The following is an 11,938-nucleotide window of genomic DNA, read 5'->3' as shown; positions in this document are numbered from 1 at the left end:
AGATCTGCAGGCCAAAAGTTGGTGTTTACAACTTCTGGTTTATAGAAAGCAAATACAATCCTGCTTCTACACACGTTGAATATGATCAGAATGTTCTTAAATGTTTGTTTTTACACTACTGTAAAATGAATAGCCTCCATATTCCAGATGAGGATACCATTGGATTGCATTAAAACCATAGAAGTAATGGAAAAATGAATTGATTATGATGCATAACCAAATAAATGTTTGTTATATAAATATCACACAGGAAAAAGCATTAAAATGATAGTTATCCTGTTTTTAGAGCTAATGGCCCATATTTTCATACTTCATAACTGATTGGCCCTGGTTTCCCTATGTGGATGCCATTTGACTGACACATTCTAGTTTGACACAATACACTTCAACAGAGGAAAAGTGGCTCCAGAATTTAAGATGCATGGGAAAAATACAAAACTTTCAAAGTTATTGCAAAATGCATTATATTACAAAAAATACTTTGATGTTCTCCCTTGGGCATTCAAACCCCCATTCAAGGAAAGTACTTAAGCAAAGTCCATGCCTGTTCAGGACAGTTCTTAAGTCTGGCTTAAATTCTATTGATATCAGTTGGACTTCAGCACCTGCTTAAGTGTTGTCCTGAATAGGAATGTTTTCCAGAATGAGGGACTCAAATATTAAGGTACATTTTCCTGCCCTTCCCAGTGCAATGGCAACTTCCTACTTGTTTTTACAATATATTTGGGAAAAAAAAATAGTGTTGGGTCTTATATGTAGGTACAGTGCATGGAGTATTCATGTTAGGTTAGTTTTCCCTCAAACAGCCCAGCTGGCATAAGGTTTAATTGGGGAATAAGAAATCCTATTATCCCTGATGTGTTCTTATAGCAGACCTTTGGAAGAAAGCAAGAATAACCTGATGAAGATAAGAGACCACAAATCATATGATACTAAATCTTCACAATTGCATCATCTCAAAGGGATTTCAGTTAAAACCTGCAGGAACAGTAAATCTGCTTTTTTTGGTCATTTTCTGTGCCTGCAGATTCCTTTTGGTCCAGCTTAATATTGAAATAAGCTTTATTTTAACAGATGAAGACTCGGCCTGGTCAGTCATGCCCTCTTTGCGGGGAGCAGTATACTAGGATCCTGTAAATGATTAAACCCGTCTGACTTTCAGGTACAGCAAAGGTGCCTGGTAAGACTGAATCTCAGCTATGAATTTTGGAAAATTGGGTGATTAAAAATGTTCATTTTCTTATTTACTTTTCAGGTAAAAACAAAGCTCTGCTGTATATCAAATGGGATCTTGGAATTCACTAACGTCCTGCCAAGAAAAAAAGGGTAATACTCTGTTTATGTACCGTTGTTTCATTTTTTCATCATATTTTATCTCCACTTTTGGAAGACAGAAGTTTCTATTTCTAAGTCAAACTGGTTTTTAGTCTTCATTTATCTAAAAAGGGCTATTTCTGACACATCTCCAAACTTCTCCAAATATGAAGCATTAATGGGCAAGTCAGAGAGCTTTTAAAATAAAATTTCCCCCCAAAATTAAATGGGATGACATAAATATTTTAGTCACTGGGACTACTCAGATGAATAAATTTACATGTGCAGAAGGTTGCACAGCATCTGGCCCAATCTGAATAGCCACAGAGGTAGTGAACGTGTGTAAGTACAGGCTTTATGTCAGGCCTGCACAATTCGTAAAGCATCGAGGGTGATATTACTCCAAAGAAAACAGCTGAGGCTGAAACCCCCTGGCCCCGCCAAAACACACATCCCCCCCACCCCAGTGCTGCCTAGCCCTGCAGAAACGCCTCCCCCAAAGTATAAAGCCTTGCTGCCACTGCCTGCCTGCCTAGCTTATCATCCCCTCATGAAATAAGGAGAGGGGAAAAGGGGGACAGTTTGAAGGGATTTTCTGGGGCTGTGAACTAAGGGGAGGGGAAAGGGGAGCAGTGTGAAGGGGTTGGATGTGACTGTCCAACACACAAACACAGGGACCGCAGGGGGGTGGGGGGGCAGCGTGATACGGACCAGGGAAGGGGGCAGCAGTCGGGGCAGGGCAGGTGCAGCGCGCGCACACACATCTCCCCCGGGGATTTCCTGGCTGCCCAGACAGTTCAACCAACACCCCTCCCCTGACCCCGAGCACTACGGAGGCTGCCCTGAGACCAACCAACGCAGTAGCTGCCCCACCCCCAACCAAAGGGGGGACTTGGCCCATTTCTCCTCTCCCCCCTCCCCCAAGCTGCGGCTCGAGCTCAGGCCTGGTGCCCCTCCCTTGCTTGGCACTTACCAGCTCTGCCTCGTACCCAGCGCTTCCCGCCTCAGGGGGCCCCGGAAGTGATGCACCAGCTGTACATCAGGTCGGGGGAGCGGGAGATGGAGACGTGCAGTTCTGGCTGTTAGGGTGGTTGGGGCACGGCACACGCGTGTGGGGCTGTGGGTGGGACCCCTCCTGGGCAGGGGCAAACCCAGCAGCCCCACCCTGCCACTTTCCCGCACAGTGAGCCCACGTGGGCCACATGCTGTGCAGGCTGCTTTATGTAAAACTTCTTTACTGCTGTAGCACCATCTCTCAGAATCTCCAAATGCTTTACGAGCTAAAGAAATGTAATCAATGTCCCTGCCAGCTGATATTTTTTTCATGAGTGTGTTTCTAGGGAAGAAAATGTCAACTGGCACACTCACAGTATCTCTCTACTAGGAAAAAAGGTGGGGGATTTTACTTTCTTAGTGAACACATGGTAAATCCTAGTGTGGACAAGGCAGGTATAGTTTTTGCAAGTGTTAGCAGGGCTAGGTAAACCCTAGATCATGATTTCCATGTATCTGTTCTTTGTTTGAAATTATTCACTGAATGTTTTACAAGAAGATGGTTCAGCCAGTGAGTGGCTCACAAATACAAGTGGCAACTGCACACATTGGAGCTAGGAAATTTGAGCTCTTTTGTTTGGACATAGGTCATGTGGTATGTTACTGTCCCCTGAGCACAACTGTCAGTCAGACCTAATCTGCATTTGACAAATGATGCTGTTTAGGTACACCTCAGATCAGGTTTGAACAGCCCTCATTCTGGCTGTCGCCAGTTGGGGAGTATATGCTGAATGGTTATGGCCCTTATTTCCCATCCGATTGTACTTTTGTTTAAACTGATATACTCCCCAACTGGCTGCTCAGAGGTGTATCCTCTATGCAACAGGGCAAGCTGGATCTAAATCAGGGGTTCTCAAACTGGGGGTTGGGATCCCTCAGGGGGTCACGAGGTTATAACATGGGGGGGTCGTGAACGGTCAGCCTCCATCTCTGCCTCCAGCTTTTATAATGGTGTTTGTTTTTAATGTATAAGGGGGGGGTCACACTCAGAGGCTTGCTGTGTGAAAGGGGGTCACCAATCCAAAAGTTTGAGAATCACTGATCTAAATTCTGTGGCTCTTGCTGGATTCTGTGACAAAACAGAAGTTTTTGTGGCTGCTTAAGTTTAAATAATGAAGGTTTGTAATGAAATACAGAAATAAGACCAATTAGTACAGGAACCCTCATGTTTATTTTGATAATGAATTTTATTTGCTATGCTGTCCCCACATTTTCACAAACGAAAAGGAAGCAAAACCAGGTATATATACTTTTGGAATACGTGAGAAATGGGTAACTCTGGGTATAATAAAGAAAAACAGTTTAAATTTTTTCAGTGTCCTTTTGAATGATGTTTACGTTCAAACTATAAGAGAGGCAGCTATGCCTGAAAGGATTTCATACCATCTAATATTACTCTTAATGGAAAAAAATTGACAAATGATTTGTCATAGGTTCTTTTGACTTATCCATTGCTATTGGGTAGAGGGGATTCTTATTTTTCCATAGCTCTGCAACTGAGCATATAGCTGCTACCAGTAAGTGTGTTAAGAAATCAGAGTTTTGTGGTCTAAATAAGTGCTTAACTGGTAACATCAGTAAAATTGCCAGTGAATGACAGTATTTCTGGACTATTATGCCTGGATTTTAGTGTAGTCCCATCGGGGGGGGGGGGGAATACCAACCAATCCACAATTCCTCCAGCAAATATTTGAAACATCTTTATAGTGTTGTTTCAATCTGAAGAAACTCAAATACCAGTGGAATATGAGTTTGTATTGTGTTTTTCTACGTGTTACCATAAAAAAGAGAGTTGCTCCAGGCCACATGCAATGACCACTGTTCATAAAAGAGTTCTTCACACAACTACTCCTCCCACTTATGTATCTAATTTATAATGTAATAAAAATAATTACCAAATGCCTGGCAGGAATTATATCTTCTGATCCCTTAGATTTCATAATTATTTTTTCCAATTCTGTGAGGGCTGTAACTAAAGCAACTCGTAGTATGAATGGTTTTTAAATATTAAGTAATTAAAAGGATTTCTAATGGGACAACCATGTTCTATATTTCACCTGTCCACTGGTTTCCCTTTTCAAGTAACTGAGTCATTCTGCAAAAGCTCATCTCCTTTCCTTAACCAAAAAAAAAACCAAACAAAAACAAAAAACCCAACCGTTCTGAGGAAGACTAGAATTCCATTTTGTCACAGTAAGTTTGGGAGACTCTAGTTCTCCCATAACTTTAGGGTAAGAGGTGCTATCAGGTAGACTTCCTTCTGTTTTCTCCTTGATGTTTGGGAATAAAAATCAAAGCAATTAGTAGAATAGGAAACTCCTCTTGTTCTCCTGCACCTGTTTCTCTCTGTCCGGTGTATCTTGCCACCAATGTTCAAGATGGGTCACCCAATAAGTACCTTTTATATTAGTCACTGCCAGGTCACCTTATGATTTAGTTCTGGAAAGAATTTTCCTGTTAATTTTAGCCATTTTGTTTCCCCAACTGAGCTGAAGGATTTTCTAACATCTTGTGGGAAACCTTTACTGGAATATTCTGGAAGAGGAAGGTGATCCTTAGGAGCAACATTATTGTTATGGCAGTAATGTTGCCAAAACACTATAATCATCTCTTGCTTTTCAATTACTTTTTAATTTTTTTTAACAAGCACAGGTGGTGTCTTCATATACTGTTATTAAATGGGGAAAAAAACATTGACCACTACATACTTTTATGCGATGTTTGGCTAACTTAAATTTAAAACAAATTTGTAGCCTTGTTTGACAGTGATCTTTAAGGCAAATTGACATCACTTGCAATTTTGTATAATTAATTTTAAAACCTACGACCTCCCTAAATGCCATTCTTTTGAGGGATTCTGCAGTCATGAGTCGGACTTCATCCACAAAGAACGCTATATCATGGATTGACTTCTTTGCATTTAAATCCTGTATTTGTTGAATTTTTCTAATTTTCTGTGCAAATGGTTTCTTGGTTAATACAAAGCACGTGGGGAATAGTGGACAACTTTGCCATAGGCCTCTCTGAAATGAGAGAGGCTCTGAATATTTATTACTGACTCTTTCTTTAGCTTTTATAGATTGGTATAAGATTTCAGTCCATTTTTTTCTTTCACTTTCTAGACCTAGTCCCTTCATAAACTTCCATTTAACTTGCTCATAGATCCTTCCCACATCTAGTGAAAGTAACATACCTGACCTCCTTACCTTTGATAGGCTTGAATGGATTACAACCAGTAACCTATGAATGTTATCTAATAGCTGTCTTCCCTGATTAAATCCCATTTGATATATACTAGTTATTTTAAGTGTAAATGATTCTGTCAACACCTTTGTAAAATTTTTAAATTCTATATTTGATAATGAGATGTGCATAGGTGAAGTACATTCAATCTTGTATCTTTTGGCCTTTAAAATCACAGCAATATTGATTGATTTCTTCATATCTGCTAATGTTTTGAAGTCCTGAAAATTACTTAGAAGTTTGGGGGAAAACTGATAAGTCAAAGATTTGTACAATTCAACTGAGACCTTTTCCATACCAGGTGCTTTACCTGAGAGCATATTTTTAATGACTGATTTGACTTCCTCGGATTCTTTCTGCAGATGTTCAGGTATAACTGGGAGCCCAGCTTCTCCAGGGTAAGAAGTTGTATGACACTGCATCTCACTGTTGTGTTCTCCGATACCAATCATAGTATTTTTTTCTTTTTCCTGTCTTAGCCTATATGCTGAATGGTTATGGCCCTTATTTCCCATCCGATTGTACTTTTGTTTAAACTGATATACAACACAGTCTCTTTTTTCTGGCCACAGAACAGAGAGTTGTCCTCTAAGGAAGGGAGGTTTAGCCAGGTTTTTCCTTGCATCTGTCTTTTCGTGCAACTTCTCTAATTTTTTTATTTCAGAGAGAAGAAACTTGTCTTTTGTATTCCCCCCCCCTTTAATTCTAGAGAATGTCTCAATTAATTTTCCCCTCAATACTGCCTTATAAACCTTCCATAGTGTATTGGTACGTAAGTTTCCATTTTTGTCATTATTGAAAGAAATTTTGGTTTTGCTAATTACATCATTCAGTATTATAAGGTTTTCAAATAATGGACTATTCAGGTCCCAGTTGCTACGCCTCCTACAACCAAACAAATCTCTAAGTGTTGTCATGATAGGAATAGGGACTGACCATGTAAGCTCACCTCTCTTTGCCACAGTCAGAAAATCCTTTAAGCAGGCAGACAAAGATATATAATCTTTTTGCGTGAACAGCAAATGGGGATATGAATAAAACAAATAATCCCTCACGAATGGCCTCACATTCTTCCATGAAACCAATAGACTGAGCTGGGAAAGATTTTGTTTCAAATATGAGCCAAGGGAATTGGGTTCCTCCTTTCTACTGTCTGATCTGTCAGCTGTAGGATTTGAGGTGAGATTTAAATCTCCCTCAACAATGAGATCCTCAGAAGAAAATGTCAGGACAGGAAGAATAGCACTGGGAAAGGCTCTTTGTCCAGTGTTAGGAGCATATACCAAGCACAGGGTAATTACTCTGCCCAGTAGATTTCCTTTAACTGTTATGAATTTCCTCATTTTAACACTGTTTTACTTCAAGTTGAAGTCTCTTAGCTAGGAGGCTGGCCAACAAGGTGATGATTCAAGACAGTGTGAGGAACCATTGAATCACTATTTAAAACAAAAATGTAGGTCGTATATCAGCTGGAGAGAAAGTGGAGGGAGAGGCCCTTTTATCCACATCTGGTGAGTATGTCTGAAGTCAGCCAAATTCTGTACATATCCCAGATATATTTTGAAACCACTGGATTGAGAGTCCCTTGACCTCTTTGTGCTGCTTCCAGACTTTCCTGGGAGAAGGGGACAATCTCGTGAAAACCTCTAAGATGATATCATACTCTTTACATGGTGAAATACCTCAGATTCTCATGCTCCCTGTCTTTGGATTGGAAAAAGAAAGAACGCCCAGACAGAACTACTTGGTTGCAGACAGTCTGCAATACATTTGTCAGGGGAAAGCTCAAAGAAGATTCAAAAATGGTTCTAATGATTTCTCTACCATGTGACTTCCCTTCTTTGAAAGTAATCAGGCACTCTGATAAATGTAACTCTTTTTCCTTACTATGATCTATGTGCCATCTTCTCCCAGTACATTAGCAGATTTATTTATTTCTAATTTCTTCTTTGCTCATCCTGGTTACCAGACCCTCCACAGCACTTGTTATGTTATGGTTCCTCTGCACGTTGCTCTCCCATGGTTCCTGTTTTATTGCTTTATTCTGTTATCTCTGAAGAGTTAAAAAAAATTAAAAAAATAAGTTTATTAATACCAATTACCCCTCTATTCCTCCCCCAGAATAACCCTGCCACTTAATTTCAGATGTACTCACTGTTGCAGCCATTGCTGCTGGTAATCTCAACCAGGCTGGCACCACGCTCTGTTGAGCTGGCCCTTCGAATGTGGGCCTTCCTGACCATGAATAAGTGACCAAAAAAAGGGGGACGGAGGAGAGATGAAGAAACACAGAATGAGAAAATATTGGTCAGAGAAGAGAGACTCAGTAAATGAATGGTGCTTTCACTAACAATGTAATATTAGCACTTTGCAACTTCCAAACACAGGTGACAAACTTTAATATTCAGCCCCTTTGTGAGGTAAGGAGGAAACAAGAAATTTGCTCAAAACCACACAGCATGCCCGTAGCAGCGCCAGGATTAGAACTCAATGTATGGGTCCCAGCTAATGTTGCTCTGGGCTGCCTCTAAGGCCTTTATTATGTAATTGGTCACTATAATACAGTTTTAACTAATTAATCATTTAAATCTGCTAAAAGCCCTTTCAAAATGCTGAAGAAAGGGATGCTTTCTACACAGCTGTTTTAAACATAGCTAACCTCCTTTTGGAGAGCTCAGTGAATACCTCACCATCTTGACTCTCTAAAAAAAAACAAAAACCTACCACTTTAGACATCTGTCTTGAGAGAAGCTGCCAGTTTGCTCCTTTGTGTCCAGTTTTTGTCCTGTGGTGACTTTAATTCCTCCACACAATGTGTTGCCTTGTCGGCTCTATTCCTAAATGGGGTTTATTAGATGGATGGCTCCGATCTTGTTTGTTAATATACTCTTCTCACATAGGTAATTTAACCAGTCAACATGGGTTTAAATTATGTCAATGATTCACTGATCTATAACTATCCCTAGCGTTCCATTTGCCCCCTCTATGCTATATTCTTCCCCTTTAAATTCTATTGGGAGAATTGAAGTCATAATGTTCTATAACTTAACACAATGGGAAAAAAACCTCTCTCAGGCAGATTATAGACCAGATTCAAATCAGCCACCTCTTTTACTCTTTTCTAGTATCCTTGTACAGCCTTCTCCTGGGGTTAGGTGTCCTGGGAGCCTTCCACAGACATTTTGAATTGCTTGTAGCAAAATCTGCCTTTTGCTCTCCTAGTAACACCAAGCACCATACTTCCTACTTTCCTCAGTGGTCTGTCTTCATGCCATTTTTTTAGTTCCATTTAGATAACAGCTGGAGTATGCTGAGATCTGCATGGGTGGCGAGGGGAATGGCCAAGGAGCTCTCTCTTCCCCCACCCCCTTGTGTGCTATACAGGAAGCTGGCACACTCAGTCCTTGCTCTTGCTCAGCAAACTGGTTAAGCTAGCTATATGGCCCCTTTGTGCTGCTCCACAGCAGGGGCCGGAAACTGGCCCTATAGCATTAATAATTGTTAAAATAGAAATTCAGGTTTAGAGCTCCCCCACATAAAACCAATTCTCTCAATTAAAGAATCCTTCAAATCCCTTTTTTCAATTCACAATGTAAATATTTAGCTGCTATTGCTAAAATATAGTTAATGTTAACACTATGCTATAGATCCCAGCAATTGTGGAGGACGGTTTGGAATACCCTTGCTTGGTGAACTTTCTGAGGGGACAGTGTGGACATACTTGTACCACATTTTGGTAAAAGGGGCTCCCTCTTCTAAACAGGCAAAGTTAACATGCATGTTTTGCTGTTCATGGAACAGTAGAAATTTTCTGAATAGAGTTCAATAAAGCAGCAAAGAAAACTAAGTTGCTAAAACTCAAGCCATTTGTAGTACTTGCTTCCTGATGCAATATTTGTGGGTGTAGAGAGCAAGTTTCCCAGTAAAGAAAGATACTATTACTAGTCAGGATGGAGCTGCACCACTGGAAAATTTGAGGAAGGAAAAACCCAGTGTACACTCAACCCTAGAATTTGTTAGATAATGTAGCTTTCTTTATTTCATCAGAGGAGTCAGTTAGGATTTCCTGTCCTAAACTGTTGTATAATATTTTGCTCTGTTAAACAACTGCCAGATTTCTCCCAGAGCTGGCTGCACTTTAGTAACCAGAGAAGTGATTTTTGACATACAGGAGCCAAGGAGGCTGTAGTATTCAAGTCACTGTTTGAAAATCACTTTGGATCTCTCTAAATGACAAAGGTAGGAGATTATCAGGTTCTGTTTACCCCCAGGAGACAAACTGTCTCAGAGAGGTATTTGATGGAGATGATGATCTGACACAGAATTACCATTCCTCACGCCCCATCTTGATCCTACTGTGGTAAATGGCAAAACTCTCAAGAATGTCATCAGAGAAAGCGATGGGTCTTTTAGAAAGGCTCTGAAGCTTCACAAAGGCCCCAATCCTGCACCTGTTAAAGTCCATGACACTTTTGCTGTTTACTTCACTACGAGCAGGATGGGGCAAAAGGAGAAAAAGAAAGAGTTTTTGTTAATAAAGTCTCATCTCCCCGTCCCATGGGAAGGATCAACGAGATCATTTCTGGGCCCTAGGGACAAAGGAAAATTCTAGCACTTTTACCCTGCACTGTATACAACCAGTGTGTCTACCACTAGCTCTATGCCTTTAGTTCTATCCTGCTGTCTCCACACTAGTGTCCATTTCATCATTTTCCTCTCTTCCCTTCCACAGTGTTTCCGTTTCACTCAGACATTCCTTCATTTTCTCATGCACCCTCTTCAGCCCTCTATCCATTTCAAATGCTTCATCTTTTATCACTAATTCTCTCCCATTTTCCCTCTTTCTCCAGGTTCTGCCTCTCAAAATCAAGTTCTGCTGATGAATCCCTGGGCATGATCAAATACAGTATAAAAATGTAGCTGTTTCAGATTGCTGGCAGGTTGGGAAGCAGCTCTGGCATAAGAAAAAACAAATCCTAGTAACGACTTTTACTGAAATTCTTTCAGAACACAGCTGATAAAGATTTGATTGTTCAGATACATCTGAGATCCTCAATTGCTCTCTGCTGTTAACCCAGCTCTTTTTCCCACAGTCCACTTTTGTGAGCTACCTTCCCCATCAGCCACATTTGAGTTTTATAAATAAGGGGAACATTCTAGCATATCCACACATAACATACGCAGCCCAGAAATCTGCCATAACAACACAGTCCAGGGTAAGGGGCAACAAGGTAAAGGAGATCTGGGTTCTGTTCCCAAGTCTGCCACAGACTTGCTATGTGACTCAGGCAAGTCAACTACTGTGCCATTTTCCTTATACATAAATTACTGTTACTTATGCTTCCTAATGTCAGAGAGTTGGTATGAGTCTAAATTAACATTTATTACCTGCTAAGATCATGTGGTGCTAGAGCCATAGAAATTCTTATAAATAAATACAACAGAGCAATCCACTTTGTTTTGTTTGTTTCAAATCTAGATCAAACATAATGGCTAGATTAAAGACAGGTGAAAAAGTAGGCATTTTATAACACTCAATTTTTCAACCCAATACACTAAGAGGACAAGTCAAGAATGACATGAACTCACAGGCTGGCCCACCATAAATCTTACACTGAAGCCCCAAAAGATTCAATGGTAGCTGGGGTGGCTTGATTTATAGGTAACAACGTATTTTAAACAAGCGTAACACCTAGCCTCTGTTTGTCAGAGGGTGGAGATGGATGGCAGGAGAGAGATCACTTGATCATTACCTGTTAGGTTCACTCCCTCTGGGGCACCTGGTATTGGCCACTGTCGGTAGACAGGATGCTGGGCTGGATGGACCTTTGGTCTGACCCAGTACGGCCATTCTTATGTTCTCACATTCTTACCATGTACTAGAGATTATTAACCACAGTTGATATCAATGATCCTGTTTATAATTCTGAAGAAACAGGAATGGACTGAAGCAGCTACCTTGAAAAACCTACGATCTGCTGATCACCTCAATCAAGAGCTAAAGATTTTCATCTGGCAAACTTTGTCTATGTATAGACCCTTAGGGTATGTCTACACTGGCAGAGTTACAGCGCCACTCAGAGAGCGCTGAAGGGAAACCGCTGTTGTGCGTTCACACTGTCAGTTGCCTGTGCAATAGCATGTTCACACTTGCGGCACTTGCAGCGGTATTCAGAGCGGTGCACTCTGTGCAACTATCCCACAGAACATCTCTTCCTCTTCTGCTGCTAAGAGTTGTGGGAAGGCAGAGGGGGTGGCAGGGCATCCTGGGTCCTGTCCAAATGCACCATGATGCATTGCTTCGCATTCCAGGCTTCCGTCTACATTT

At 40.8% G+C, this 11,938-nt stretch overlaps 1 protein-coding gene across 6 annotated transcripts in view; it reads right to left on the bottom strand.

Annotated features, from left to right (window-relative positions):
• Nucleotides 1-5,697: 5,697 nt before the first annotated feature.
• Nucleotides 5,698-11,938, bottom strand: part of NRG4 (neuregulin 4) — a 52,160-nt gene continuing 45,919 nt past the window's right edge. For all 6 annotated transcript variants that reach the window (XM_075069534.1, XM_032763074.2, XM_075069535.1 and 3 more), the window contains 2 exons: nucleotides 7,766-7,845; nucleotides 5,698-7,663 (listed from right to left, as the gene is read on the bottom strand). In XM_075069534.1, the coding sequence (XP_074925635.1) occupies nucleotides 7,650-7,663; nucleotides 7,766-7,845 (94 nt within the window). In that variant the 3' untranslated portion in view covers nucleotides 5,698-7,649. The remainder of the gene's footprint in view (nucleotides 7,664-7,765; nucleotides 7,846-11,938) is intronic.

The sequence above is a fragment of the Chelonoidis abingdonii genome, chromosome 9, assembly GCF_003597395.2.
Source record: "Chelonoidis abingdonii isolate Lonesome George chromosome 9, CheloAbing_2.0, whole genome shotgun sequence".
Classification (NCBI taxonomy): Eukaryota; Metazoa; Chordata; order Testudines; family Testudinidae; genus Chelonoidis; species Chelonoidis abingdonii.
This window is presented reverse-complemented; position numbering and strand designations above follow the sequence as displayed.